Source organism: Trichosurus vulpecula, chromosome 5 (assembly GCF_011100635.1).
Source record: "Trichosurus vulpecula isolate mTriVul1 chromosome 5, mTriVul1.pri, whole genome shotgun sequence".
In the NCBI taxonomy this organism is placed as follows: Eukaryota; Metazoa; Chordata; class Mammalia; order Diprotodontia; family Phalangeridae; genus Trichosurus; species Trichosurus vulpecula.
The window spans coordinates 208,625,100-208,653,034 of NC_050577.1; the positions used below are offsets into that span (position 1 = coordinate 208,625,100).

Consider the following 27,935-nt stretch of genomic DNA (forward strand, 5'->3'; position numbering starts at 1 on the left):
GGAAAAAAGGGGAGCGGGTGGTCAGAAGGGAGGGAAGAAGTAGCAAGGGGAAAACAGTAAGATAAGGGAGGGGAATCAAAAGGGAGGGTAAAATGAGGAAGGTGGTGATCAAAAGCAAAACATTGTTGAGGAGTGGAAGGAGAAAGGGGAGAAATAAAAGCATAAACAGGGGGGAAATAAGATGGAGAAAAAGACACAGACAGTAATCATAACTGTGAATGTGAATGGGATGAACTCTCCCATAAAACGGAAGCAGATAGCAGAATGGATTAAAAACCATAATCCTACAATGTGCTGTTTACAAGAAACACATTTGAAACAGGGGGATACACAGAGGGTAAAGGTAAAAGGCTGGAGTAGAATGTATTTTGCTTCAGCTAAAGTGAAAAAAGCAGGGGTAGCAATCCTAATTTCAGACAAAGCAAAAGCAAAGATAGATCTAATTAAAAGAGATAAGGAAGGACACTACATCCTGCTAAAAGGCACCATAAACAATGAAGCAATATCATTGTTTAACATATATGTAGCAAGTGCTATGGCATGCAAATTCTTAGAGGAGAGGTTAAGGGAGTTACAGGAAGAAATAGACAGTAAAACTATAATAATGAGAGATCTCAGCATCCCCCTCTCTGAACTTGATAAATCTAACCTCAAAATAAATAAGAAAGAAGTTAAGGAGGTGAATAGAATTTTAGAAAAGGCAGATAAGATAGACCCCTGGAGAAAACTGAATGGGGATAAAAAGGAATTTACTTTTTTCTCAGTGGTACATGGCACATACTCAAAAATTGACCATGTACTAGGGCATAAAAACCCCACAATTCAGTGCAGAAAGACAGAAGTAGTCAAAGCACCATTTTCAGATCATGATGCAATAAAAATTATTTGTAATAAGGAACCATGGAAAAATAAGCTAAAATTAATTTGAAACTAAATAATCTAATTCTAAAGAATGAGTGGGCCAAAGAACAAATCATAGAAACAATTAATAACTTCATTCAAGAAAATGACAATAATGAGACAACATACCAAAACTTATGGGATGCAGCAAAAGCAGTTCTTAGGGGAAGTTTTATATCTCTAAATGCTTACATGAATAAAATAGAGAAAAAGGACATCAATGAATTAGGCATGCAACTGAAAAAGCTAGAAAAAGAACAAATTGAAAATCCCCAATTAAATACCAAATCAGAAATACTGAAAACCAAAGAAGAGATGAATAAAATTGAAATCAAGAAAACTATTGAATTAATAAATAAAACAAAGATCTGGTTTTATGAAAAAACCAATAAAATTGATAAACCTTTAGTCAATTTGATTAAAAAAAAAGAAGAAAATAAAATTACCAGTATCAAAAATGAAAGGTATATTCACCTCCAATGAAGAGGAAATCAAAACAATAATTGGGAATTATTTTGCCCAATTGTATGCCAAATTTGATAATCTTAGGGATATGGATGAATATCTACAAAAATATAAATTGCTCAGGTTAACAGAAGAGGAAGCAAAATTCCTCAATAACCCCATCTCACAAAAAGAAATTGAGCAAGCCATCAATGAACTCCCCAGGAAAAAATCTCCAGAGCCAGATGGTTTTACATGTGAATTTTATCAAACATTTAAAGAACAATTAATTCCTATACTTTATAGACTATTTGGGAAAATAGGTGAAGAAGGAGTCCTACCAAATTCTTTTTATGACACAAATATGGTACTAATACCCAAACCAGGAAGAGTCAAAACAGAGAAAGAAAATTATAGACCAATGTCCCTAATGAATACTGATGCAAAAATTTTAAATAAAATATTAGCAAAAAGATTACAGCAACTTATCACTAGAATAACACACTATGACCAGGTAGGACTTATTCCAGGAATGCAAGGCTGGTTCAATATTAGGAAAACTATCAGCATAATTGATCATATCAGTAACAAAACTAGCAGAGACCATATGATCATCTCAATAGATGCAGAAAAAGCCTCTGACAAAATACGACACCCATTCCTATTAAAAACACTAGAAAGCATAGGAATAAATGGAGCCTTCCCTAAAATTATAAATGGCATCTATCTAAAACCATCAGAAAGCATTATTTGTAATGGGGATAAGCTAGATGCATTCCCAATAAGATCAAGGGTGAAACAAGGATGTCCATTATCACCCCTACTATTCAATTTGGTACTAGAAATGTTAGCTGTAGCAATAAAAGAAGAAAAAGAAAATGAAGGAATTAGAACAGGCAAAGAAGAAACTAAATTATCACTTTTTGCAGATGATATGATGATTTGCTTAGAGAATCCTAGAGAATCAGTAAAAAACTAGTTGAAATAATAAACAACTTTAGCAAAGTTGCAGGATATAACATAAACCAACATAAATCCTGAGCATTCCTGTACATTACTAACAAAGCCCAAAAGCAAGAGATAGAGAAATTGCATTCGAAGTTACTGTAGACACTATAAAATATTTGGGAGTCTATCTGCCAAGACAAACCTAGGGCCTATATGAACATAATTACGAAACACTTTCCACGTGAATAAAATCACATCTAAAGAAATGGAAAAATACCATTTGCTCATGGTGAGGCTGAGCTAATATAAGAAAAATGACAATTTTGCCTAAATTAATTTATTTATTCAGTGCCATACCAATTGAACTACCAAAAATTATTTTATAGAGCTGGATAAAATAACAAAATTCATCTGGAAGAACAAGAAGTCTAGAATATCTAGGGAATTAATGAAAAGAAATGCTAGGGAAGGTGGCCTAGCCATACCAGATATTAAACTGTACTATAGAGCAGCAATCATCAAAACTACCTGGTACTGGCTAAGAAACAGAGTTGTAGATCAGTGGAATAGGATAGGAATACAAGATGGAGAAGTCAACGACTATAGCAGTCTACTCTTTGATAAACCCAAAGAATCCAGCTTCTGGGCTAAGAATTCACTATTTCACAAAAACTGCTGGGAAAATTGGAAAATGTTAGGGCAGAAACTGGGCATAGACCAATATCTTACACTATATACCAAGAGAAGTCAAAATGGGTTCATGATTTAGGAATAAATGCGGATACTTTAAGCAATTTGGGAGAGCAAGGAATAGTTTACCTATCAGATCTATGGAAAAGAAAAGAGTTTGCGACACAACAAGAGATACAGAGCATTACAAAATGCAAAATAGATAATTTTGATTATGTTAAATTAAAATGTTTTTGTATAAAAAAGCCAATGCAATAAAGATCAGGAGGGAAGCAGAAAATTGGGAGAAAACCTTTATAGCCAGTGTCTCTGATAAAGGCCTCATCTCTAAAATATACAGGGAATTGAGCCAAATTTATAGGAATACAAGTCATTCCCCAATTGAGAAATGGTCAAAGGATATGAACAGGCAGTTTTCAGAGGAAGAAATTAAAGATACCTATAGGCATATGAAAAAATGCTCAAAATCACTACTGATTAGAGAAATGCAAATCAAAACAACTCTTAGGTAGTACCACATCTCTCCCGTCAGAGCGGCTAAAATGACAAAACAGGAAAATGATAAATGCTGGAGAGGATGTGGGAAAATTGGAACACTGTTACATTGCTGGTGGAGTTGTGAACTGATCCAGCCATTCTGGAGAGCAATTTGGGGCTATGCCCGGAGGGCTATAAAAATGTTCATACTCTTTGACTCAGCAATACCACTTCTAGGGTTGTATCCCAAAGAGATCATACAAGTGGGAAAAAGACCCATATATACAAAAATATTTATAGAGACTCTTTTTGTAGTAGCAAAGAATTGGAAACCAAGGGGATGCCCATCAATTGGGGAATGGCTGAACAAGTTGTGGTATATGAAGGTAATGGAATATTTTTGTGCTATAAGAAATGGGGATGATATGGACTTCATAATAACCTGGAAAACCTACACGATATAATGCTGAGCGAGCAGAGCAGAACCAAGAAAACATTATACAAAACCACAGATATATGGATTCTGTGATGAGTAACCCTGATAGACTTTGCTCTTTTCAGCAATACAAGGTGCAAAGACAACTCCAAAGGACCCATGATGAAGACAGCTATCTACATCCAGAGAAAGAACTATGGATTCTGAATGCAGATTGAGGCGCACTTTATGCTTGCCTTTTTTTCCCCCTTTGTTCTTTTTTTTCTCTTTTATTTTTGGTTTTTGGTTTTGTTTCTTCTTTCTCATGATTTATTCCATTGGTCATAATTCTTCTTTACAACTTGACAATTGTGTAAATAAGTTCAATGTGAAGTTATATGTAGAAGATATATCAGATTCCAAGCCGTCTTGGGGAGGGAGCAGAAGGGGAGGAGAAGAAAATCTGGAACTCAAAATTATGTGGAACTGAGTGTTGTAAACTAAAAAGAAAAAATCTCAAAAAAAAGAGAAACATCTTTGCATCCCTGGCATTAGTCCCATTTGGTCATAATGAATGATTTCTTGGATAAATTTCTATAGTCTGTTTGACAGGATTTTGTTTAAAATTTTTGAGTCCATATTTATTAATGATACTGGTCTATAGTTTTTTTTCTGTGTCTTACCTTTCCCTGGTTTAGGTATCAAGAATATATTTGTTTTACTAATTCATTGTTGGTCGAATTGTGAACTGATCCAACCATTTTGGAGAGTAATCAGGAATTATGCCCAACGAGTTTTTAAACTACCTATACCCTTTGATCCAGTAGTACCACTACTTGGTCTATTTCCAAAGATGATTAGGGGGAAAAGGAAATGAACCTATATGTTCTAGAATGCTTTTAGCAGCTCTCTTTGTGGTGGCAAAGAACTGGAAATTGCAGGGATGCTCGTCACTTAGGGGATGGCTAAATAAGTTGTGGTATATGATTGCAATGGAATACTACCGTACTATAAGAAATGATGAGCTCAGTGATTTTAGAAAAACATGGAAAAATTTGTGTGAACTAATGAAGAGTGAAATGAGCAGAACCAAGAGAACATTATATACAGTAACAGCAATATCATTTTAAGAACAACTTTGAGTGAATAAGTTATTGTCTGTTATAAATACCCAAATTAACTATGAAGAAAGATGCTATCTGTATCCAGAGAAAGAAATGATGAACAGAAGTATGTATAGAATAATTTTACATATATAACATATATACTATATATGTATGTATACACACACACACACGCACACACATAAAACTATTTATGTCTAATGGCAGTCATGTCTAGGGTGAGAGGGGGAAGGAAGAAAAAAAAGATAAAAGAAATTTACATGATAATTTTGTTGTATATTGGAAAGGAATAGCAAGCTTTGCACGATAGATTTTCAGTTTCATGTACAATCATCTTTTTTATGTCATGGAAATGTTTGTTTTATTCCATAATTTTTTTTAAAAAAACTTTATCTCATAAAAGGATTCTGATAGAGTGCTTTCTTTCTCAGTTTTTGAGAATAATTTGTGATGTGTGGGTACTAATTGTTCTTTAGAAGTTTAATAAAATTCTTCTGTGAATCAATTAGGACCAGGAGTTTTTAAATTTGATCACTCCTTTATAGCTAAATCTATTTCCTTTTCTAAGTTGGGGTTATTTAAAATCTTTCTTTAGTCTTCTGATAATTTGGGTATTTTATATTTTTGAAAGTGTTCCTCTATTTCTTTTGTGTTCTCAGTTTTGTTAGTATATATACTGATTATTCTTTTCGTTTCTTCTAGTTTTGCTGTGATTTCACCTTGCTCATTTACTTTTTTACTGATTTGATTTTCTATTCTTTTTAAAAAAATCAGAATAGCTAAGGGTTTTTCAAAATTTTATTAGTCTTTCTAAAGAACCAGTTTTTAGTTTTATTTATCATTTCTATTCTTTTCTAATTTATCTATTTCCACTCTAACTTTTAATATCTCCCCTTTCCTGCTTGTTTTAGGCTTGTTGATTTTAGGAAGGGCTTTCTAATTTTTATAAATGCATATTCAGTTCACTAATTCTCTCTTTTTCTATTTTGTTACTATAAGTTTATAAGGATATGATTTTCCCCTGAGGACTGTTTTCTGCATCCCAGAGATTTTGGTATGTTGTTTCATCATCATTTTCTTTCGTATAGTTATTGTTTCTATGATTTATTCTTTGACTCACTCATTATTTAGTACTTCATTGTTATGTCTCCATTTGGGTTTGTATCCTTTGTTTGTGGTCCCTGAACAAATTTCTATTTTTATTGCATTATGGTCAATAAAGAATGTATTAACTATTTCTGTCTTTTTACATTTAGATCTGGAGGCCATTATTTTCTTCATTTGTGACTGATATTCCTGTTGATTTATCTATGTTCAAGGTCTTTGAGCTTTCTTCTTCCTGAAAGTTTTGGTAATTTTAGGGTTTTTTCCTCCTTATTTTTTCTATCACTGACTTTCTGACCATCTCCTCTGGTGGTAGTTTCCTTAGGAGCTGCATCTCAAAGGGTCTCAGCCTCTTCCCATGATAAGTAGTTCACAGTTCACCAGTCTAGGTCTCTGTCCCAGTGGTTAGAACTGGCCCCAAGTATATGCTGTGCTCTTTCCCTAAGGATTGGTGGAGTGCCGCATAGCCCCTGCACACACACAGTCTTGTCCTGGAGTCCTGTCCTGCTTCCTCTATTCCTTAGTTCTTTGTCCAGGACTAGCAGTTTGGGGCTTCGCAGCACTGTTGCTACAAGCGTGTCCACCCTGGCTCTGGTTTTGCTAGAACTACAGAGGTGTATGCTATGTAGCTACTGGTGCTACAGGGTTGTGGACCCTGGGTGGCTTTTGCACTTAAGGGACTGTGACCAATGGAGCGAACTTCTGTAGCCTAGAGATGGGGTCTCTGCCCTTGGGTTCTGCTGATGCAGCCTTGCTGCCCATAGTGCGTGAGGTGGAGAGGTGTGCTGGGTGAGCTCAGGGTCAATTCATGCTTTACAAAAATTTCTTTTGGATTCTAGATGCTCTAGACCGTGCATACAATTGAAGTTGCTTTATCTTTCATGCATAATTTCTGTTTTGTAGAGGTGTGAGAGGTCATGGGAATCGGAAAAATGTCTAGCCCTCCATCCTCAGAAACAAGCTTTCAAAACACGAAGATCCTCTCAAGGCCTAACTTGTTAACAAAGCTATTTATAAGTGTGTATATGCATTCAATAGTAAACAGTACTGATTAATTTATGTTTCTCTGTACAACTATAAATGCATTTGTAATTATAAAATTCTAAGACATAAAAACTACATTCCTATAATACACATAAGAGGCTATAGGAACCACAAGCCAGATGCTATGAAATGAATCTCAGCAGCCACAGTTTAACAGGCCCTTAACAACCTAACATCATCATCCGATTCGATGAGAAGTAAACATTATATAAGACAATATTACAATGGTTAGTTAATTCCCTAGACTTAACATTAAACTGAGTCTTGCAGGATAGATAGATTTTAGATTGCTACAGAAGAAATATGAGTTAATTTAGTTAACTTCAGAGAGGGGAAAAGAGCAAAGGAATGAAAGCAATAATGAGCAAGGTGTATGGGGAGACAATGAATAAACCAGCCTGGCTAGAACAAAGTAGTTATTATTAGAAAATAAAGGGAAATAACATGGGAGAAATAAGCTACGGCCAGATTAAGAAAGTCTTTGAATGTCAGGCTAAGAAATTTGGAATTGATCCTGTAGACAATGGAGAATCATGGAAAAAATTTTTGAATGAGCACATGATATTGATATATATATCTATGTATCACATTTGCATGTCTATGCTACAAACTATACTCTTGTCAATATATGCTATTACACTTAATGATTTTATCAGTATCATCTCCATATAGATGATTCACAGATATATCTGACCAGTCCTAACCTCTCCTGAACTTCAATCTTGTATCCCTAACTGCCTATTGGACATCTTTAACTCAATATCTCATAGACATTTTAAACTCGGCATGTCCAAATCCCTTCCTAACTTCCTTGTTACTGTGCAGAGTACTACCATTCTCCCATTCACTTAGGCTTACAAGCTAGGTGTTACCTTTGGCTACTCACTCTGTCTCAACACCTATATCTAATTTGTAGCCAACTCCTGTCATTTTTGCTTTGGTTATATCTCTCCTATACATTCCCTTCTCTCTTGTGACACTGCAACCACTCTAGTATAGGTCCTCACCATCTATTACCTGGACTACTGCAATAACCTACTGGTTGGTCTCCCTGCCTCAAGCCCCTCTCCCTGATCTAATCCATCCTCCGATCAGTTGTCAAATTGATCTTCTTAAAGCACAGGTCTGACAATATCACACCCCTCTATTCAAACAACTCCAAGGCTCCTCTTACCTCTAGGATCAAATATAAAATCCACTAGCTTTGAAAGTCCTTCAAAACCTGACCTTTTCCTTTCTTTTCTCTCACTCCCCTCCATTTACTCTGTTATTTAGTGACACTAGCCTCCTTGCTTCTCTTTGAAGAAGATACCTCATCTCCTAGCTCTAGGCATGCTTGCTGGCTGTCTCTCATGCCTGGAACTCTCTTCCTCCTCATGTTGGCTTCTTGGCTTCCTTCAAGTATCAGCTTCAGCAAGAAACCTTTCCTAGGGGCAGCTAGGGGGTGCAGTGAGTAGAGCACCAGCCCTGGAGTCAGGCGGACCTGAGTTCAAATTCTACCTCAGACACTTGATACACTAGCTGTGTGACCTTGGGCAAGTCACTTAAGCCCAATTGCCCTGCCTTCCCTGCTCCAAAAAAAAATTTAAAGAAAAAGAAACTTTTCCTAGTGCCTACCCTCTGGGATTACCCCCAGTTTATCCTGTCTATATCTTGTTTGTACTTTCTTTGAATCCTATTTTCCCCACTGGCATGTAAGCTCACTGAGGACATGGACTGATTTTGTGTTGTAGCCCCAGAACTTAGCACAGTGCCTGGAACTTAATAAATGCTTGTTGTCTTGACTTGACTAGCCCAGTATATTATTTGCATTAAATTAGCTTAGTGTCAAAATACTATGAAAATCCTTCATTTCTTTTCTTTCCCTTGAAAAACCTTAAGCTTCTTCCTGTCTTTCTTCCTTTACCTTCAGGATAGAACCAAAAATGAAAAGTCCGTTTCCTACCCTATCTTTATTTTTCCACATGTTGCCAGAATTCATCTTCCTTTTTTAAAAATGTTTAAATTTTTTTAAATTACAAAAATTATTCGTTTTGAACTTAAATACAAAATTATAAAAGAAAAAAGGAACATTTCCATGTATGCAGCAGAACATAAGAGAGGATGCAATATAAAATAATAAAATTCTATTTCTCAAAAACTTATATAACAAATCCTATACGTTGTTTTCAAGGTAACCCAATTTTTCTGTGCTTCTTTCTAGGTTTTCTTTTGTTCTCTGTTGGGTACCTCCCTCTCCCTTTTCCCCCCAGCCTAGAGAAGGCTACAATTGGGTATGAATATACATATATCTATAAACATATATACACAAATACCTATATGTAAGACTATACTATGCATATTTCTATTTGTCAGTTCTCTCTCTGGAGGTGGACAGCCTTGTCCTTCATAGGCCCAAGTCTTTCCATGTTTTTCTAAACCAACCAGCTCATCATTTCTTATATTATAGCAGTATTCCATCACAATCATATCCTATCTGAGAGACTGTATCTGAAGATCCTTTCCCAATTTTCTGCTTTCCTTCTAAACTTGGCTGTATTGGTTTCATTTATACAAGAAATTTTTAATTTAACATAATCAAAATTATCCATTTTATTCTTCAACAATGCTCTCAGCTTATAATATAGTTTAAGGTCTGGTACTGCTGAATCTCCTTCCTTCATTTTTTCCCCCTTATTTTCTTTGAAATTCTTGACCTTTTGTCCTTTGAAATAAATTTTGTTATTATTTTTTCTAACTTTGTAAAATAATTTTTTAGTAATTTCATTGGGATGGCATTGAGCAAACATATTAGTTACATTGTCATTTTTTTATCATATTGGCTTCACCTACCCATGCACAATGAATATTTCTCCAATTATTTAAATCTAGACTCATCTTCCTTACACATGGATCTGGTTATGTCACTTCAGTGCTCAAAATCCTGCAATGGATCTCCATTAGCTAATAATAAAGTTCAAAATTCTTTGTCATTCAAGACCCCTCCAATCTGGCACATCCTATTTTTTTTTGACTTCTCATAATCTTTTTTTTGTTTTTTATTTAACATATTTAGTTTTCAGCATTGATTTTCATAAGAGTTTGAATTACAAATTTACTCCCCATTTCTACCCTCCCCACCACTCCAAGATGGCATATATTCTGGTTGCCCTGTTCCCCAGTCAGCCCTCCCTTCTGTCACCCCATTCCCCTCCCATCCCCTTTTCCCTTCCTTTCTTGTAGGGCAAGATAAATTTCTACACCCCATTGCCTGTGTATTTTATTTTCTAGTTGCATGCAAAAACTTTTTTTTTTGTTTTTGAACATCTGTTTTTAAAACTTCAAGTTCCAAATTCTCTCCTCTCTTCCTTTCCCACCCACCCTCCCTAAGAAGTCAAGTAATTCAACATAGGCCACATGCGTATCATTACGTATAACCCTTCTACAATACTCATGTTGTGAAAGACTCACTATATTTTGCTCCTTCCTAACCTATCCCCCTTTATTGAATTTTCTCCCTTGACCCTGTCCCCTTTCAAAAGTGTTTGTTTTTGATTACCTCCACCCCCATCTGCCCTCCCTTCTATCATCCCCCCCTTTTTTTTCTTCTTCCTCCTTGTTTCCTGTGGGGTAAGATACCCAACTGAGTATGTATGGTATTCCCTCCTCAGGTCAAATCTGATGAGAGCAAAGTTGACTCATTCCCCCCTCACCTGCCTTCTCTTCTCTTCCTACAGAACTGCTTTTTCTTGCCACTTTTATGCAAGATAATTTACCACATTCTATCTCTCCCTATCTCCCTCTCTCAATATATTCCTCTCTCATCCCTTAATTTGATTTTATTTCTTTTAGATATCTTCCCTTCATCTTCAACTCACCCTGTGCCCACTCTCTCTCTCTCTCTCTCTCTTTATATATATATATATATGTATATATATACACACACACACATATATACATACATACACACCCACATCTACATATATATACATAAACATATATGTGTGCATGTGTGTGTGTGTATATATATATATATATACACATATGTATATGCATATTCCCTTCAGCTACCCTAATACTGAGTCTCATGAATCATACACATCACTTTTCCATGTAGGAATGTAAACAAAACAGTTCACCTTTAGTAAGTCCCTTGCAATTTCTTTTTCTTGTTCTTTTTCTTGATTACCTTTACATGCTTCTCTTGATTCTTGTGTTTGAAAGTCAAATTTTCTATTCAGCTCTGGTCTTTTCACTGAGAAAACTTGAAAGTCCTCTATTTTATTGAAAGTTAATATTTTGCCTTGGAGCATGATACTCAGTTTTGCTGGGTAGGTGATTCTTGGTTTTAATCCTAGATCCATTGACTTCCGGAATATCGTATTCCAATCCCTTCAATCTTTTAATGTAGAAGCTGCTAGATCTTGGGTTATTCTGATTGTTTCCACAATACTCAAATTGTTTCTTTCTGGCTGCTTGCAGTATTTTCTCCTTAGCCTGGGAGCTCTGGAATTTGGCCACAATATTCCTAGGAGATTTCTTTTTGGGATCTATTTGAGGAGGTGATCTGTGGATTCTTTCAATTCCTACTTTGCCCTGTGGCTCTAGAATATCAGGGAAGTTCTCCTTGATAATTTCTTGAAAGATGATATCTAGGCTCTTTTTTTGATCATGGCTTTCAGGTAGTCCAATAATTTTTAAATTACATCTCCTGGATCTATTTTCCAGGTCAGTGGTTTTTCCAATAAGATATTTCACATTGTCTTCCATTTTTTCATTCCTTTGGTTCTGTTTTATAATATCTTGATTTCTCATAAAGTCATTAGCTTCCATTTGCTCCAATCTAATTTTTAAGGTAGTATTTTCTTCAGTGGTCTTTTGGACCTCCTTTTCCATTTGGGTAATTCTGCCTTTCAAGACTTTCTTCTCCTCATTGGCTTTTTGGAGCTCTTTTGCCATTTGAGTTAGTCTATTTTTTAAGGTGTTGTTTTCTTAGGTATATTTTTCAGTATTTTTTTGGGTCTCCTTTAGCAAGTCATTGACTTGTTTTTCATGGTTTTCTTGCATCCTTCTCATTTCTCTTCCCAATTTTTCCTCTACTTCTCTAATTTGCTTTTCCAAATCCTTTTTGAGCTCTTCCATGGCCTGAGACCAGTTCATGTTTTTCTTGGAGGCTTTTGGTGTAGGCTCTTTGACTTTGTTGACTTCTGGCTGTATGTTTTGGTCTTCTTTGTCACCAAAGAAAGATTCCAAAGTCTGAGACTGAATCTGGGTGCATTTTCACTGCCTGGCCATATTCCCAGCCAACTTACTTGACCCTTGAGTTTTTCGTTGGGGTATGACTGCTTGTAGAGTTAAGAGAACTATGTTCCCAGCTTGGGGGGATGCACCAGCTCTGCCACACCAGCACTCCTCCTTCCCCAAGAACTCCCAACCCAGACTGGATCTTCAGCAGGCTCTTCACTCCTGCTCTGATCCACCACTTAATTCCTCCCACCATGTGGGCCTGGGGCCAGAAGTACCTGCAGCTGTAGTTCTGTAGCTGCCCCACCTCTGCTGCCCCGGGGCAGTGGCTGAACCAGGAACCCCTTTTTTCACTCTGTCCCCAGCAGCTTTTCCCACTAACCTTCTCTGTTGTCTTTGGTGTTTGTGGGTTGAGAAGTCTGGTAACTGCTGCAGCTCACTGATTCAGGGCACTAGGGCATGCTCCGCCCAGCTCCTGGTCTGGTTGGTCCACGCCACCCACGCTGGGCTCTGCTCTGCTCCGCTCCCAGCTCCGGGTGGGATAGACCTCACCCAGAGACTATCCAGGCTGTCCTGGGCTGGAGCCCTGCTTCCCTCTGCTATTTTGTGGGTTCTGCAGTTCTAGAATTGGTTTAGAGCCATTTTTTATAGGTTTTTGTAAGGACTCGGCAGGGAGCTCACGCTAGTCCCTGCTTTCCAGCCACCATCTTGGCTCCGCCCCCAGGAAAGCAGACTTCTCATACTCTATGCTACAGCCAAATTTGACTGTCTACTACATAGTGCCCTACTTTCCCACTTCTGTGCTTCTGCTCACATTGTACCTGGAATGCTCTAATTCACAGCTATCCTTTATAATCCGACTCAAATACCACCATCTCTATTATGCCTTTCAATTTCTTCCGCAGTGAGGATTAACCTCTCATCCTCTACCTTGGACTTCATATTAGTAATGTGCTTGCACCTCTCTTATGTATTACTTATGTGTCAGTCAGTTATTGAACTAGTATTTATTAAGCACTCATGTTTCAGGTCAAGCTCTGGGGATACAAAGAAAGGAAGAAAAAACAAAACAGTGCCTGCTCTTAAGGAGCCTACAGTCCAATGAGGAAGACAACACAGAAACAACTATGCAAAATAAGATTTATACCAGATAAATTAGAGGTAGCCTCAGAGGGAAGGCACTAAGATTAAGGAGGGCTGGGAAAGACTTATTGCAGAAGGTAGGACTTTAGTTGAGATTTGAAGAAAGCCAGAGGAGCCATGAGGCAGCGAGGAAAATGGTGAGTTCCAGGCATTGGAGACAGCCAGTGAACATTTTCAGCGTTGGGAGATAGAATATCTTATGTGAAGAATGTTGTATACTAGAGATATAACCAAGCAAAAATAACAGAACCAGGCAACAGATTGAACAAGGAAGGTGAGAGAGAATGAGCAGTCAAGGATAACTGAGATTTTGAGTCTTGGTGACAGTAACAGTGAAGTTATGAAGAAGAGTTTTTGGGAGAAAGATAATGAGTTTAGTTTTGGATATGTGGAGTTTAAGATGTATACAGGACATCCCAGTTTGAGATATCTTATGCTGGGGTGGGGAGCAGAAAGGAAAGAGAATAAGCATTTATATAGCATCTACTATGTGCCAGGCACTGTGCTAAGTGCTTTTCATATACCTCATTTTATAGTTGGAGATATGAGACTGGAGGTTGGGAGAGAGGTTAGGAGATTCATCTTTACAGAGATGATAACTGAACCCACTGGAGCTGATGATTATCATCATGTGAAATAATATAGAGGAAAAAGAGAAGAGGATCCCCAGGATAGAGCTTTGGGAGACCCATGTGGTTAGGGGATTTGACATGGGTGAAGATGTCTTTTTTTTATAGTATAGTTGTGTGTGTGTGTGTGTGTGTGTGTGTCTGTCTGTCTGTCTGTCTGTGAGAGAGAGAGAGAGAGAGAGAGACTCCCCCCCCATTGGGTTGTATGCCCCATGAAAGCAGGGACCACATCTCATTTCAATATCTTATCTAACACTGGGAGTATGGGGTTATAACTATGTTATGTAATCCAGCCTACAAAAAACAGTGGTCAAATCCAACATGTGTGCAGCTCTATAATTAAAGATCTCTAAAGACTTAGTTATGGAAAGGACCTTAGAGATAACCTGGTCCAGTCTTCTTGGAGCAAACTAAAAGGCTAAGTGATTTGGCTAAGGTCATACAAGAAGTAGGTAACAGCCCTGGGATGTGAACTTCTTCTATCTTTTAACTCCAAATCCAGTACTCCAAACAGTCCAGAGTCCATACCTGCAGTATGTAGAGGTGTTCTTCTGATTTTGCTCTCTGTCTGCCAGACAGCTGGGAAAACAGTGAGCAAGTACTGGAGGATCACAGGGTCACCCTCTCGGCTGGCAATATGAAAACTGTTCCAGCCATCTTTGTTCTTCAGCGTTGGATTGGCCCCATGCTCCACAAGATCCTGGATCACTTCCAAGCTTTTCCTCGTGCAAGCCATCATCAGAGGAGTCCTAAGGCCAGCAAGGAGAAACTTATCAGGCTAAAGAACAGCTAAACACCAGTATTGTGTGACAACTGCCTGATACTTACACTCTTTGTACTAACATGGGAAACTAAGATCAAAGAGCTAGGAAATAGTATAGTAAAAGTCTATGGCCTCCATGAGCAGCCTCTCTGCCTGTTTTGTAGACTTTGGGAAAATAACAAGGGGAGAAATGACTGTGATGTATAAGAGGGGCAAGAGTGTGATGCAGAGCTTAGGCAATGCTTCTGTTGTACTCTTCAACAGCACTAATCTAGGGACAGAGATAACAGAGGGTAGTTGATAGCAAAAGTAATACTATACTGAAGCTCTCCCTTTATACACCTGGGTAAGGTAAAAGATATACCAGAAACATGGAACAAGATGGCTCTTGCCCTCAAACAACTTGCAATATAGTTGGAGAGACATAAGAAGCAATCAGTGAGTACAAGAATACAGGAAAGAGACAAAGACGCAGGAGTAAGACAAAACAAGCATAGCTCAACTTTCTCCCACACCTAGTCTAAGAAAGACTGAGGAAAAGTACTAGACCAAGTGATGACTGGAAAATTCAAAGAGAAACTACAGTAAGCCTCCTTCAGAATAGGAAGACAGGCAGAAGACTGCATGTACTGGAGAGGGGGACTAGCTAGGAAGGTCCAGTACAGGACCTTCCAGATCCCAGATTTGTTTGGGCCTGAAGCCATGTAATGAGGCATAGAGTAGAAGTAGGGAAAAATCTAAGTTAGTTTTCTCTGACCCCAGAGCAGAGTATCAAAACCTTCCAGCACAGATGGGGTTGGGTCTGCAGACTAAAGTGTGTACTAGTGCTGAACACACTCTTTTCTCACCATCCTCTGCTGTGGTTACACAGAACAAAGAGGAGAAAAAGTATAAGAAAACAGGATAAAGAGAAATACATAATAAAGCATCATAAATGTGAATGAACTCAACCATTAAATTGGAAGAGAACAGCAGAATGGATTAGAAAGCAGACTCCATTAATATGTTGTTTACAAGAAACATATTTGAAATATAAAGATTCAAAAAGAGTTAAAATAAGGAACTGGAGTAGGTGACTATTGAATGGGAATAGAAAGGAGCATATGCATTTCTCAGAACTACAAGACACAAAAACTGACCATCTATTAGGGCATAAAAACCTCATGATCAAATGCAGAAAAGTAGAAATATTAAACACATTCTGATCATGATGTAATGAAAATTATACTAAATAAAAAGTTATTGAAAAAGAATTAAAAATTAATAAAAATTAAGTAATCCTAAAGAACTGGTGGGTCAATGAACAAATCACAAGATACTAAATTTGTGAGATGCATCTAAAGCAGTCCCAAAAGGAAAATGATATCTCCAAACACTTTGATAAAAGTGAGAAAGATCCAGTTAGTGAATATAACTAAACAATGAAACAAGCAAACAAAACCCTAGAAAATCAAGAAATTAAAAAAAAACCTCTCAATTAAATGCCAAAATAGAAACTCTTGAAAAATTAAAGAAAATATCAACAAAACTGAAAGCAAAAATCTTCACTGAATTAATAAATAAAAATAAGAACTAGTTTAAAGAACCAAATAAAAAAACAATAAAATACATAAACAATTTGCCAATTTGATCAAGAAAAAAGAAAGAAAAACCAAATTACCAATAATAAAAATGGGAAAAGAAAATTTATGACAAAGGAAGAAATAAAGGAAAATATTAGAAACTATTTTTGCCCAATTGGATGCCAACAATACTCACCCATTAAATGGATGAATACTTACAAAAGTATGAAATGCCCGGATTAACAGAATAAGAAATAGAGAACCAAATGTAAACTCAAAATAAGATATTGAACATGTCATGAAGGAACTCCCAAAGAAAAAAATTTGAGGACCAAATGGATGTATAAACTAGTCCTATTCACTATTCAAAAAAACCAATCAATTGCAGTAATAATAAAAGGTTAGCAAGAGTAGAAAAAGGGACCCTTACAAATTCCTTCTATGATTTTTTTCACTTGATTATTTTTTTATTTAATTTATTTAATATATTTAGTTTGCAGCATTGATTTTCACAAGAGTTTGAATTACAAATTTTCTCCCCATTCCTACCCTCCCCCCACTCCAAGATGGCGTATATTCTGGTTTCCCCGTTCCCCAGTCAGCCCTCCCATCTGTCACCCCACTCCCCTCCCATTCCCTTTTCCCTTCTTCTCTTGTAGGGCAAGATAAATTTCTACTCCCCATTGCCTGTGTATCTTATTTCCCAGTTGCATGCAAAAACTTTTTTTGTTGTTGTTTTTGAACATCTGTTTTTAAAACTTCGAGTTCCAAATTGTCTCCTCTCTTCCCTCCCCACCCACCCTCCCTAAGAAGGCAAGCAATTCAACATAGGCCACACATGTATCATTATGCAAAACCCTTCCACAATACTTATGTTGTGAAAGACTCACTATGTTTTGCTCCTTCCTAACCTATCCACCTTTATTGAATTTTCTCCCTTGACCCTGTCCCTTTTCGAAAGTTTTTGATTACCTCCTCCCCTGTCTGCCCTCCCTTCTATATTCCCTGCTTTTTTATCTTCTTCTTCCTTCTTTCCTGTGGGGTAAGATACCCAATTGAGTGTGTATGGTATTCCCAGGTTAAATTCAGGTTAAATCCGATAAGAGCAAAATTTACTCATTCCTTCTCACCTGCCCCCTCTTCCCTTCCTAGAGAACTGCTTTTTCTTGCCACTTTTATGCAAGATAATTTACCCTATTCTATCTCTCCCTTTCTCCCTCTCTCAATATATTCCCCTCTCATCCCTTAATTTGATTTTTTTTTAGATATCATCCCTTCATATTCAACTGACCCTGTGCCCTTTGTCATATATCTATCTATCTATCTATCTATATATCTATATATATACATACATACACATATATACACCTACATAAATACATAGACACACACATATGTATATATATGCATACACATATATATGCATATTCCTTTCAGCTACTATGATATTGAGGTCTCATGAATCATACACATCATCTTTCCATGTAGGAATGTAAACAAAACAGTTCAACTTTAGTAAGTCCCTTATGATTTCTCTTTCTTGTTTACCTTTTCATGCTTCTCTTGATTCTTGTGTTTAAAAGTCAAATTTTCTATTCAGCTCTGGTCTTTTCACTGAGAAAGCTTGAAAGTCCTCTATTTTATTGAAAATCCATATTTTGCCTTGGAGCATGATACTCAGTTTTGCTGGGTAGGTGATTCTTGGTTTTAATCCTAGCTCCATTGACCTCCAAAATATCACATTCCAAGCCCTTTGGTCCCTTAATGTGGAAGCTGCTGTGTTATCCTGATTCTGTTTCCACAATACTCAAATTGTTTCTTTCTGGCTGCTTGCAGTATTTTCTCCTTGACCTGGGAGCTCTGGAATTTGGCGACAATGTTCCTAGGAGTTTTCTTTTTGGGACCTTTTTGAGGAGGTGATCTGTGGATTCTTTCAATTTCCATTTTACCCTCTGGCTCTAGAATATCAGGGCAGTTCTCCTTGATAATTTCTTGAAAGATGATACCTAGGCTCTTTTTTGGATCATGGCTTTCAGGTAGTCCAAAAATTTTTAAATTATCTCTCCTGGATCTATTTTCCAGGTCAGTGGTTTTTCCAATGAGATATTTCACATTGTCTTTCACTTTTTCATTCCTTTGGTTCTGTTTTATAATATCTTGATTTCTTATCAAGTCACTAGCTTCCACTTGCTCCAATCTAATTTTTAAGGTAGTATTTTCTTCAGTGGTCTTTTGGACCTCCTTTTCCATTTGGGTAATTCTGCCTTTCAAGACATTCTTCTCCTCATTGGCTTTTTGGAGCTCTTTTGCCATTTGAGTTAGTCTATTTTTTAAGTGTTGTTTTCTTCAGTATATTTTTTCAGTATTTTTTTGGGTCTCCTTTAGCATGTCATTGACTTGTTTTTCATGGTTTTCTTGCATCATTCTCATTTCTCATCCCAGTTTTTCCTCTACTTCTCTAACTTGATTTTCCAAATCCTTTTTGAGCTCTTCCATGGCCTGAGACCAGTTCATGTTTTTCTTGGAGGCTTTTGGTGTAGGCTCTTTGACTTTGTTGACTTCTTCAGGTTGTATGTTTTGGTCTTCTTTGTCACCAAAGAAAGATTCCAAAGTCTGAGACTGAATCTGGGTGCGTTTTCGCTGCCTGGCCATGTTCCCAGCCAACTTACTTGACCCTTGAGTTTTTCATTGGGGTATGACTGCTTGTAGAGCAAAGAGTACTTTGTTCCAAGCTTGAGGGGATGCACTGTTGATTTCAGGCTCTGCCATACCAGCACTCCTCCTTCCTCAAGAACCACCAACCGGACCTGACGCAAATCTTAAGCAGGCTCTGCACTCCTGCTCTGATCTGCCACTTAATTCCTCCCACCAGGTGGGCCTGGGGCTGGAAGTAACTGCAGCTGTAGTTCTGTAGCTGCACCACCCCCGCTGTCCCTGGGGCAGTGGCCAAACTGGAACTCTGTCGCCAGCAGCTTTTCCCACTAACCTTCTCTGTTGTCTTTGGTGTTTGTGGGGTTGAGAAGTCTGGTAACTGCCACAGCTTACTGATTCAGGGTGCTAGGGCCTGTTCTGCCTGGCTCCTGGTCTGGTTGGTCCTGCTGTTAACCATGCTGAGCTCTGCTTCCCTCCACTTCATGCTCATCCAGCGACCATCCAGGCTGTCCTGGGTTGGATCCCTGCTTGTGGGTTCTGCAGTTCTAGAATTTGTTCAGAGCCACTTTTTATAGGTTTTTGGAGGGACCTGGCAGGGAGCTCACTCAAGTCCCTGCTTTCCAGCCACCATCTTGGCTCCACCCCTCCATTTGTCCCTTCTATGATTTTAAAGTGAAATATGAACAAACAAGCTATAGAAACATATCACAAAAATATATGCTGACCAATATATTATACCAAGAATGCTTTGTTGCTTTAATATTAGGGAAAAGCAAACATAATGGACCATATTAGTAATATGAATGCAGAATAAAACATTTTGTTGGGTGGCAATAGGCAATTAGATACCAAGACAGTACACAGCATGAGCAATGTTCTGTATTAGAATGAACACCTAACTATAAGCAAAGAGACTTAAGTTCTTAGTCAGTTTCTATGAATTTGGGTGTGGGTACTTGACCTTTTTGGCCTCACTTGCCTTACATGTAAAATGAAGGAGAGGCACTGGATGATCTCTAAATTTCTTTCCGGAATTAAATTCTCATTCATTGATTCTTATAAAGGTAATAATTGTGCAACACAGATAAATAAAAGCAAAGGAAATTAGAAGAAATCAATGTGGACTAGAATCCTTACAGAAAGTTTCAAAGAGGAGGCGGGACTTAAACATTAACTAGCTAGCTGGAGATAAAGGGGAAGGTGTCTTAGGGAGGAAAGAATGACCATAGTGAGTAAAGGGGAAAATTAAGCCATTCCTACTGCTAATGTCTGCCTATGTTTATTTTAATGCAGTAACTACTGATTGAATAAAATGTTTGTCAGTATGATGATGAGAAGATTCTGGAATCACACTTAGCTCAGTGAGATGCTCACACTGTGTGAGGAACAAGAACTGAGACTAAAGGAACAAGAGAGTCACATCTCATTTGGTGCAATGATGGGCAAAATTACCCATATTATTTAAATTGCTTCTCTTCCCCCGCCTCCCCCACCCCCTTGCAGGATTGTGCTGACTGACTTACTACAAATCTGTCATCTGGGCCCTCTCTGAAGCAAGGTAATACTTTTACTCCATTCTAATTGATTCCTTATGCAATTTCTCATAGAAACTGTTCCAAACCTTCTCTTCTCAAGCCTCCCTCACCTTTTCCTCTGCCCACCCTGCTGGCTAAGGACCTCACCCCCTGTTTTACTGAGAAAATCAAAGCCATATTCAGTGAACTTTCATTTCTCTCTTCTTTATCATAGAACATCTTTAACATTATCCTCTGCTCTTTCCTCCTTTACTCTCTGATAAGGTAGTTCTCCTTTCCAAGGCCAACCATTGTACAAGTGCCCTTGAATCCCTTGCTTCCCTCCCTCAATTATACTCCCTCTCTTTCTAATCTTCAGTCTCTCCCAGGCTACTGATTCTGTGGTGGAAACAATATCCTAAGGCCCACTCACTCCTGCAAGTTAGGCTATATTTTCTGTAAAGATATTGAAACTGTCTTCAAGTTTTAGTTGGCTCAGAAAACTGAAGTACATGCAATTTACACAGGTTCCTGGTCATTTAGGTATAAAACAGCCAGGCAGGGCTGGAACTCCTTCCTTATGTTTCCAAGTGTGTCAAGTTTTGGAGGCTGGATTTGAATTCAGGTCCTCCTGACTCCAGGGCTGGTGCTCTCCTCACCTAGCTGCCTCCCTCCCCCACTCTTAATGTCCTTCTATGGTAAGTAAACCTCTTTGTGCTTGGTTTTCTCAGAACTAGTTTATCAGAGCTATAAAAACTCCAGGTGGGGTTGAGACCCAGTGTTTTACTATGGTGAAATATTGATGACATAGTATTTGGAGACAGAAAGATACACAACATTAACCCATCCATCAGACTGCTACCCTGAGGAAGGAATTATCTCCTTCAATCCCCATAAGGAAAAGACTTCAAAAGCCACAGAACAATGTGGCTTAGGTTACTAAAGCCTTGGAGTTTAAAGTATAATAGAGCTAACAAGAATTTGAGTCAAGATGGCAAATTAGGTATGCACCCCTGGAGTGTCTAGCAGAGAACAGTTCACTTCTGCTTGAATAAATAGTTCTTACTCCTTTGGATATCAGGCTTGATTATGTCACTCCCAGTATTCAAGCTAGCTTGTCACACTTCACACTGTCTTTGAACTGGAAAACCTGGACTAAATGAAGCATCTCATTCACAGAGCAGCCAACAGAAAGATCATTAATGGTGATCTGGCAAAGGATTCCCTTTTGGTCAATGATGAAAAGATGATAGAATGACATTTCCTTATCTACCTTTAAGCCATCATAGTTCCAAGCAAGTTCCACGTTTGTTCAAATCCAGCCTCCAACACTTGACACACTTACTAGCTGTGTGACCTTGGGCAAAGTCACTTAAACCCAATTGCCCTGCCGTTCCCCCTGAAAAAAAATTAAAGAAAAAAGAGTAGGGGTAGGATGTTGGGGATGATCTAGAATATAGCTTTGATTCAACAGAATACAATTCTCCATTGCCTGTGTTGCGGGTTCTTCTAGTTGTCTGGTGGTCAGAAGCACAGAGTACAACTATGTATTCCAGGTTCCTAATCTATCTTATTTCTTAGGTCGGTTGACCCATGCAAGGTGACAGAAGCAGGAGTCCACTGAAGCACCAATCACTGGACAATTCAGTTTCTTACATTCTCCTGCATGATCACTGAAAGTAATAATTTCTGTGGAAGAAGTCTGAAAATATTTTTTTCCTGCTTACATGCTGATATTATCTACCCGAGAGCCAGTGTGGCTTCAGAAAGGGCAGAAGCACAGTAGATTTGGGGTTTGCTGGCTGACCACTACAGGAGAAATGCCAGGAGCAGAACAGAGGTCTCTACGCAATATTTGTAGATCTGACCAAGACCTTTGATACTGTCAGTCATGAGGGCTTATGGAAAATAATGTCAAAATTTGCTTGCCCAGAGAAGTTTATCAGCATTGTAAGTCGATTTCATGACAGCATGCTTGCCCAGGTTTTGGATGTGGACAATGCTCTTTGCTTTCCCAGTGCACTTGCTCCCATGCTTTTTAGCATGCTTTTAGCCATGTGGTCAAATGCTTTCAACGAGGATGAACACAGCATCAAGGTCAGTTACCACACTGATGGCAAATTCTTCAAATTGAAAAGGCTATAAGCTAAGACCAAAGTGGAGGGAGTGTTGGTGTATGATTTTTTTGTTCATAGATGGTTGTGCACCCAATGCAGCCTCTATAGCTGAGATGCAACGAAGTATGGATTGATTTTCTGCTAATTGTGCTAATATTGGCCTAACAATTAACACCAAGAAAACCCAGGTACTCCATCAGCCACCACCGCATCATCCATGTGTGGAACCAACTGTTACAGCAACGGAGAAGTTTTGAATGCTATGGATAAGTTCACTTACCTTGGTAGTGTACTTTCCAGGGATGTACACATTGATAATGAGGTTGATGCATGCATTGCCAGAGCTAGCTCAGTGTTTGGGTTGAAGTAAAGTATGAGAGAGGAAGTATTAGACTGACTACCAAACTAAAGGTCTACAGAGCCATTGTACTGACCTCATTGCTGTATGCCTGTGAAGCCTGGACAGTCTACCAGTGCCATGCCAGGAAATTGAATCTCTACCATTTGAATTGTCTTAGGAAGATTCTGAAGATCACCCGGCAGGATAAGATACCAGACCCTGAGGTCCTTACTCAAACTAAACTGCCAAGCATTCAAACTCAGCTTCAGAGAGAGCACAACTCTAATGGATTGCCCATGTTGTTCTAATGCAAAACGTATGACTGCCGAAAAGACTATTTTATGGAGAACTCACACAGGTAAAGTGTTCAAATGGTGGTCAGAAAAAGTGATACGAGGATACTCTCAAGGTCTCTCTTAAGAACTCTGGAATTGATTGTGTGACATGGGAGTCATTGGCACAGGATCGCTCAGCATGGTTTGTCCACATCAGAGAAGGTGCTGTGCTCTATGAGCAAAACAGAATTGAAATAGCTCAAAAAAAAAAAAAAAAAAACAAAACCCCGCAAGATCCACTAATTTAGAGAATCCACCCTGAATGTTCATATGCACGATTTGTGGCCAACCTGTGGTAGAACATTCGGAGCTCATATTGGTCTGATCAGCCACAGTTGGACACACTGAAATTTGACTCTAGCATAGTGATGTCATTTTGGTCCCCTTCTAGAACAAAGAACAACAACCACCGTTCAGATACCACTCTGAGGACCCATGAAGTAAGCAAGTGATGGAGCCTTCTCCTTTTGTTAACTCTTAGATGAATTACAAGCTCATTTTCTTCCAGTTTTAGATATAAACTACCAGTCAACCAGCCTGAGTCAGGTCCAGCCCTCCATCCATGAAAAAATCCTTCATTTGATCCTGCCTTCCCCTCAAGCTATCATCCTTTCTCTTCCCTTTTACAACCCAACTTCTAGGAAAAGTTGGCTATATTCATTGTCTCCACTTCCTTTCCTCCTACTTCTCAACATTTTGCCATCTGTATTTTTATTTATTCATCTGAAACTGTTCTCTTGAAAGTTACCAATGATTTCTGAGTTGCCAGACTTGGTGGTCTTTTCTCAGTCCTCATCCTTCTTGACCTCTCTGCTGCATATGACCAAAAAAAAATACCCTTTAATTTTTGTAGTGTGCTGGAAATTCCTTCCTCCTGTAGAATTTAAAACATTGTTTCTATATCTCACTATATTTTTTTAAAAAGTGAATAAGTTGATCACTCACTCCTCCTGGGCATTCAATCCTCTCTTGGTTTTTGTGATAGTACTCTCTCCCGGTTCATTTTTTTTATAATAAAAAAAGTTTATTAAAAGAGAAATAAACATTTAAAAATTAAAAGTTCAGTAAAATTAACCAACACATCAATGACATCTGACATTATGTGCAATGGTCTACACCCATATTCCCCCTGCCTATGCCAAAGGAAAAAAAAAAGAGGGAAGGGTGCATTTTCTTCTCTTAAAATGTATTATTTTTTATTTTCCCAATTAACAAGCATTTTTAAGTTAATCTGTCATTTCTACTACCACTCACACTGAACAATTTTTTCAAAACTTGAAAAATAGAGTTTCAATAGATAACTGCATAATCCAGCAAAAGAAATTCCCACATTAACAAAGTCCAAGAAAGCATTTCTCTTTTTTCTGTCAAAAGGAGAGGGGCATGTTTCATCTTCATTCCTTTGGACTCATGGTGTCTTCATTGCATTTATCAGTTTTAATGCCCTGTATAGTTCTCCGTAAGATTGTTATCATTGTAAAAATTGCTCTAGTTCTGCCCATATCTCTCTTTCTGACCGTCATAAAGGTCTTCCCAGAACATTTTCTCATTTCTTCTGGTAGGCCAAGCTTGGGAACACCAATTACACAGGGGTCAACCACAAGCATATTTTAGGGATCTACTGTATTTCAGGTACTGTGCCGGCAATACAAAGTCAAAAATACTTCTAGTTCCTGTTCAGAAGGCAAGGACATTCTACTGCTCTTTGTAATCTTTTAGCAGAATACTTTTACCTAGTTCATCAGACTTGGTTCAGAATAACCTTTGGCTGTTTCCAAAAATCAAATCTATCCTCAAAAGACAGAGATTTGTCACTAATAATAGAATTCATTAGAGTCTTTTGAAGGTCCCTCACATTTCACGTATTATCATTACATTTTGAGGGTCTCATTCCTTTTTTATATGGCTAAAATGTGATTAGCACTAAGTCAAATGGGGGGAGGGGGATGTAGGAACAAAATGTGAACGTATGTTCTTCTCCTCATTTTCAATTTTGTGGCTTTTTAAAAGAAATTTTCAAAGGAGTCAACATCTGTAAAGCATTTAGCAGAGTGCCTGGCACATGGGCACTTAGAAGTTTGTCCCCTTTTAAAGTAATTCCTGGTTCATTTTTTAATTTGCCCGACCACTCTTTCTTAATTTTTTTTTGCTTGCTCATCATCTATATTATTCCTCCGAACTGTGACTATACCCCAATACTCTGTCCTGGATCCTCTTTTCTTTTTTCTCTATACTTTCTTTGACTTCATCAGCTTTCATGGGTTGGTTAATTTATCAACTTTATGAAGATGATTCTCAGATCTATATTTTTTTCCTGAACTCCAGTCTTAAAACCCCAACTGTCAACTGGACATATCTTATTGGATGTCCTGTAAGCATCTCAAACTCAGTAAGTCCAAAAAAGAAGTAATTTCCCTCCTAAATTCTTAACTCCATTGAACTGTTTCTGTCAAGAACATCACCATTCTTCTAGTATCCTAGATTTGTAACCTGGGTGTAATCCTTGACTCCTCACCCCAATTCAATCTATTACACTAAATTTTGACATTTCTGTCTTCACACTATATCTCCCTATCCAATTTCTTATTTATATTCATAGTCACCACCTTATTACCTTTCACCTAGGCTAATATGATGGCTTCCTAATTAGTATCCCTGCCTCAAGTCTATCCCCACTCTAATCCATCTATTTATTATGTAACTGTCAAAATGATATTCCTTATGTGTAGATCTGACTATGTCACTCTTCTACTCAATAGACTCCAGGGACTACCTATTAGTTCTAGGATCAAATGTAAACTCCTCTGCCTGAGATTTAAAGCTATTTTACAACTTGGCCCATACCGATCTATCTGTCCAGTCTCATTATGTAACTCCTTCCCTTCCTGCACTCCATGGTCCAAGCAAATTGGCCTTCTCTCTCACAAATGGTGCCTTTCTCACCTTCACCTCATAGAATCCCTCATTTCCTTCTAGGGAAGCTCAAATATCACTCTCTATACTGTCACAGTCCTCTGTAACTACTGTTGCAGTATCTCCCTTGTATCCATTCTGTACTTACATATTTACATGCTGCCTTATCTTAACAGAATGTAAGCTCATTAAGAGAATGTATCATTTCGTGCGTGTATCTCCAAAGAATGCCCAGTATATAGCAATTTTTAAATAAATACTTGTTGCATTGTTTGACTGTCCTGAAATGTTATGCATTACGGTGATTTGTAATTTCATTGATTTAAGGAACTTCCTAAAGAGGAAGCCACTTTGTGGTGGGCTTCACCCGGCTCAGGCTGATCCCTTGATAGTTTAGGTCCAATACTGGAGCAAAATGAGACATTTGTAAGTCATTCAACAGTTACAAAAGGCAGTTTACCTAGTCATGGCAGGAGAAAACATATCCAACAACGATATAGATGGAGGATACTTTGGTTGATTTGCCCAGTGACATCAACCTAACATCAGAATGGGGCTGGAGGTCTTTGTAGTTTTTTGTACCCAGGTGAGAGGGAGTTACATATGTAACCTGGACCTTTAGTCGCTTAGGCCATTTAAGACTTCATGACAGTTTCGATGCCTTTTTAAGGAAAAGAACTAGCTAAACCCACATGGGGTGGGGGGCGCTCTGGTAGCTTTTCCTCTTAGCACACTATTATAATGAGGGTCAGCACCTAAAGATTGAGGGACTTGCTCAGTCATACAGTTAAGTATGTATGGCTCCAAGGTCAGCTCTTTATTTTCTATGCCACTTTGTTTCAGTCATAGAAATCATGTCTACCAAATTTAATTAGTGTAACTTCTCAACATTTCTGTTATAGGAGTGTTTCCACTTTATAGGATCCCGGCTGGTAGTTAATCATCCCAGCTGTAAATAATTTATGTCTGATTTATAACATGAAAACTAATCCTGGAAGGCAAAGATTTCTCAACGGAGGTTCACAGACATAGCACAGTGGGTGCTAGAATGAACCAGTCTCACAAAACTTGGTAGGGTGGATTCTGGGTAAAATGTAAAAATGAATGGAATTAATAAGGTCATTACTAGCCAAAGAAACCGGGAGGAAATTACATGCATATAGTACTTTAAGATTTGCAATGTGCTTTCCTCACAATAACTTGAAGACACAGATAGCACAAGTATTATTATCTACATTTTACATATAAGGAAACGGAGGGATGTGAAAGCTTAAGTGACTTACTCTTCATCAGCTAATGAGGCGGAATTTGAACTGAGGTCTCATCTGTGGAGAGGGACATCCAGGGAGGTTACGCCAGGAATAACACTTGCAGTACCTACCAAAGTATCTGTTTTTAAGAGGTGAAATGAGATAACTTACTTAAAAGAACTACAGAAACGTCAGTTACTCTATCGGTGTTATGTTCCTTGAATGCCAGATTTTAAACTCTTTAAGGATAAAGGAAACGTTTTCTGTTTTTCTTTTGCTTCTCCCATTAACTTTGCCTGCATTTATTTCCTGTCTACTAGCCAGTCCATAGCAAAAGGAGAAGGTTGT

General features: G+C 37.9%; 1 protein-coding gene across 1 annotated transcript in view; it reads right to left on the reverse strand.

Moving 5' to 3' along the window:
- ANKRD16 (ankyrin repeat domain 16) overlaps nucleotides 1-27,935 on the reverse strand; it is a 45,529-nt gene that overhangs the window by 17,082 nt on the left and 512 nt on the right. Inside the window, exon 2 of the mRNA XM_036761203.1 lies at nucleotides 14,670-14,890. Coding sequence (XP_036617098.1) covers nucleotides 14,670-14,890 — 221 coding nt within the window. The remainder of the gene's footprint in view (nucleotides 1-14,669; nucleotides 14,891-27,935) is intronic.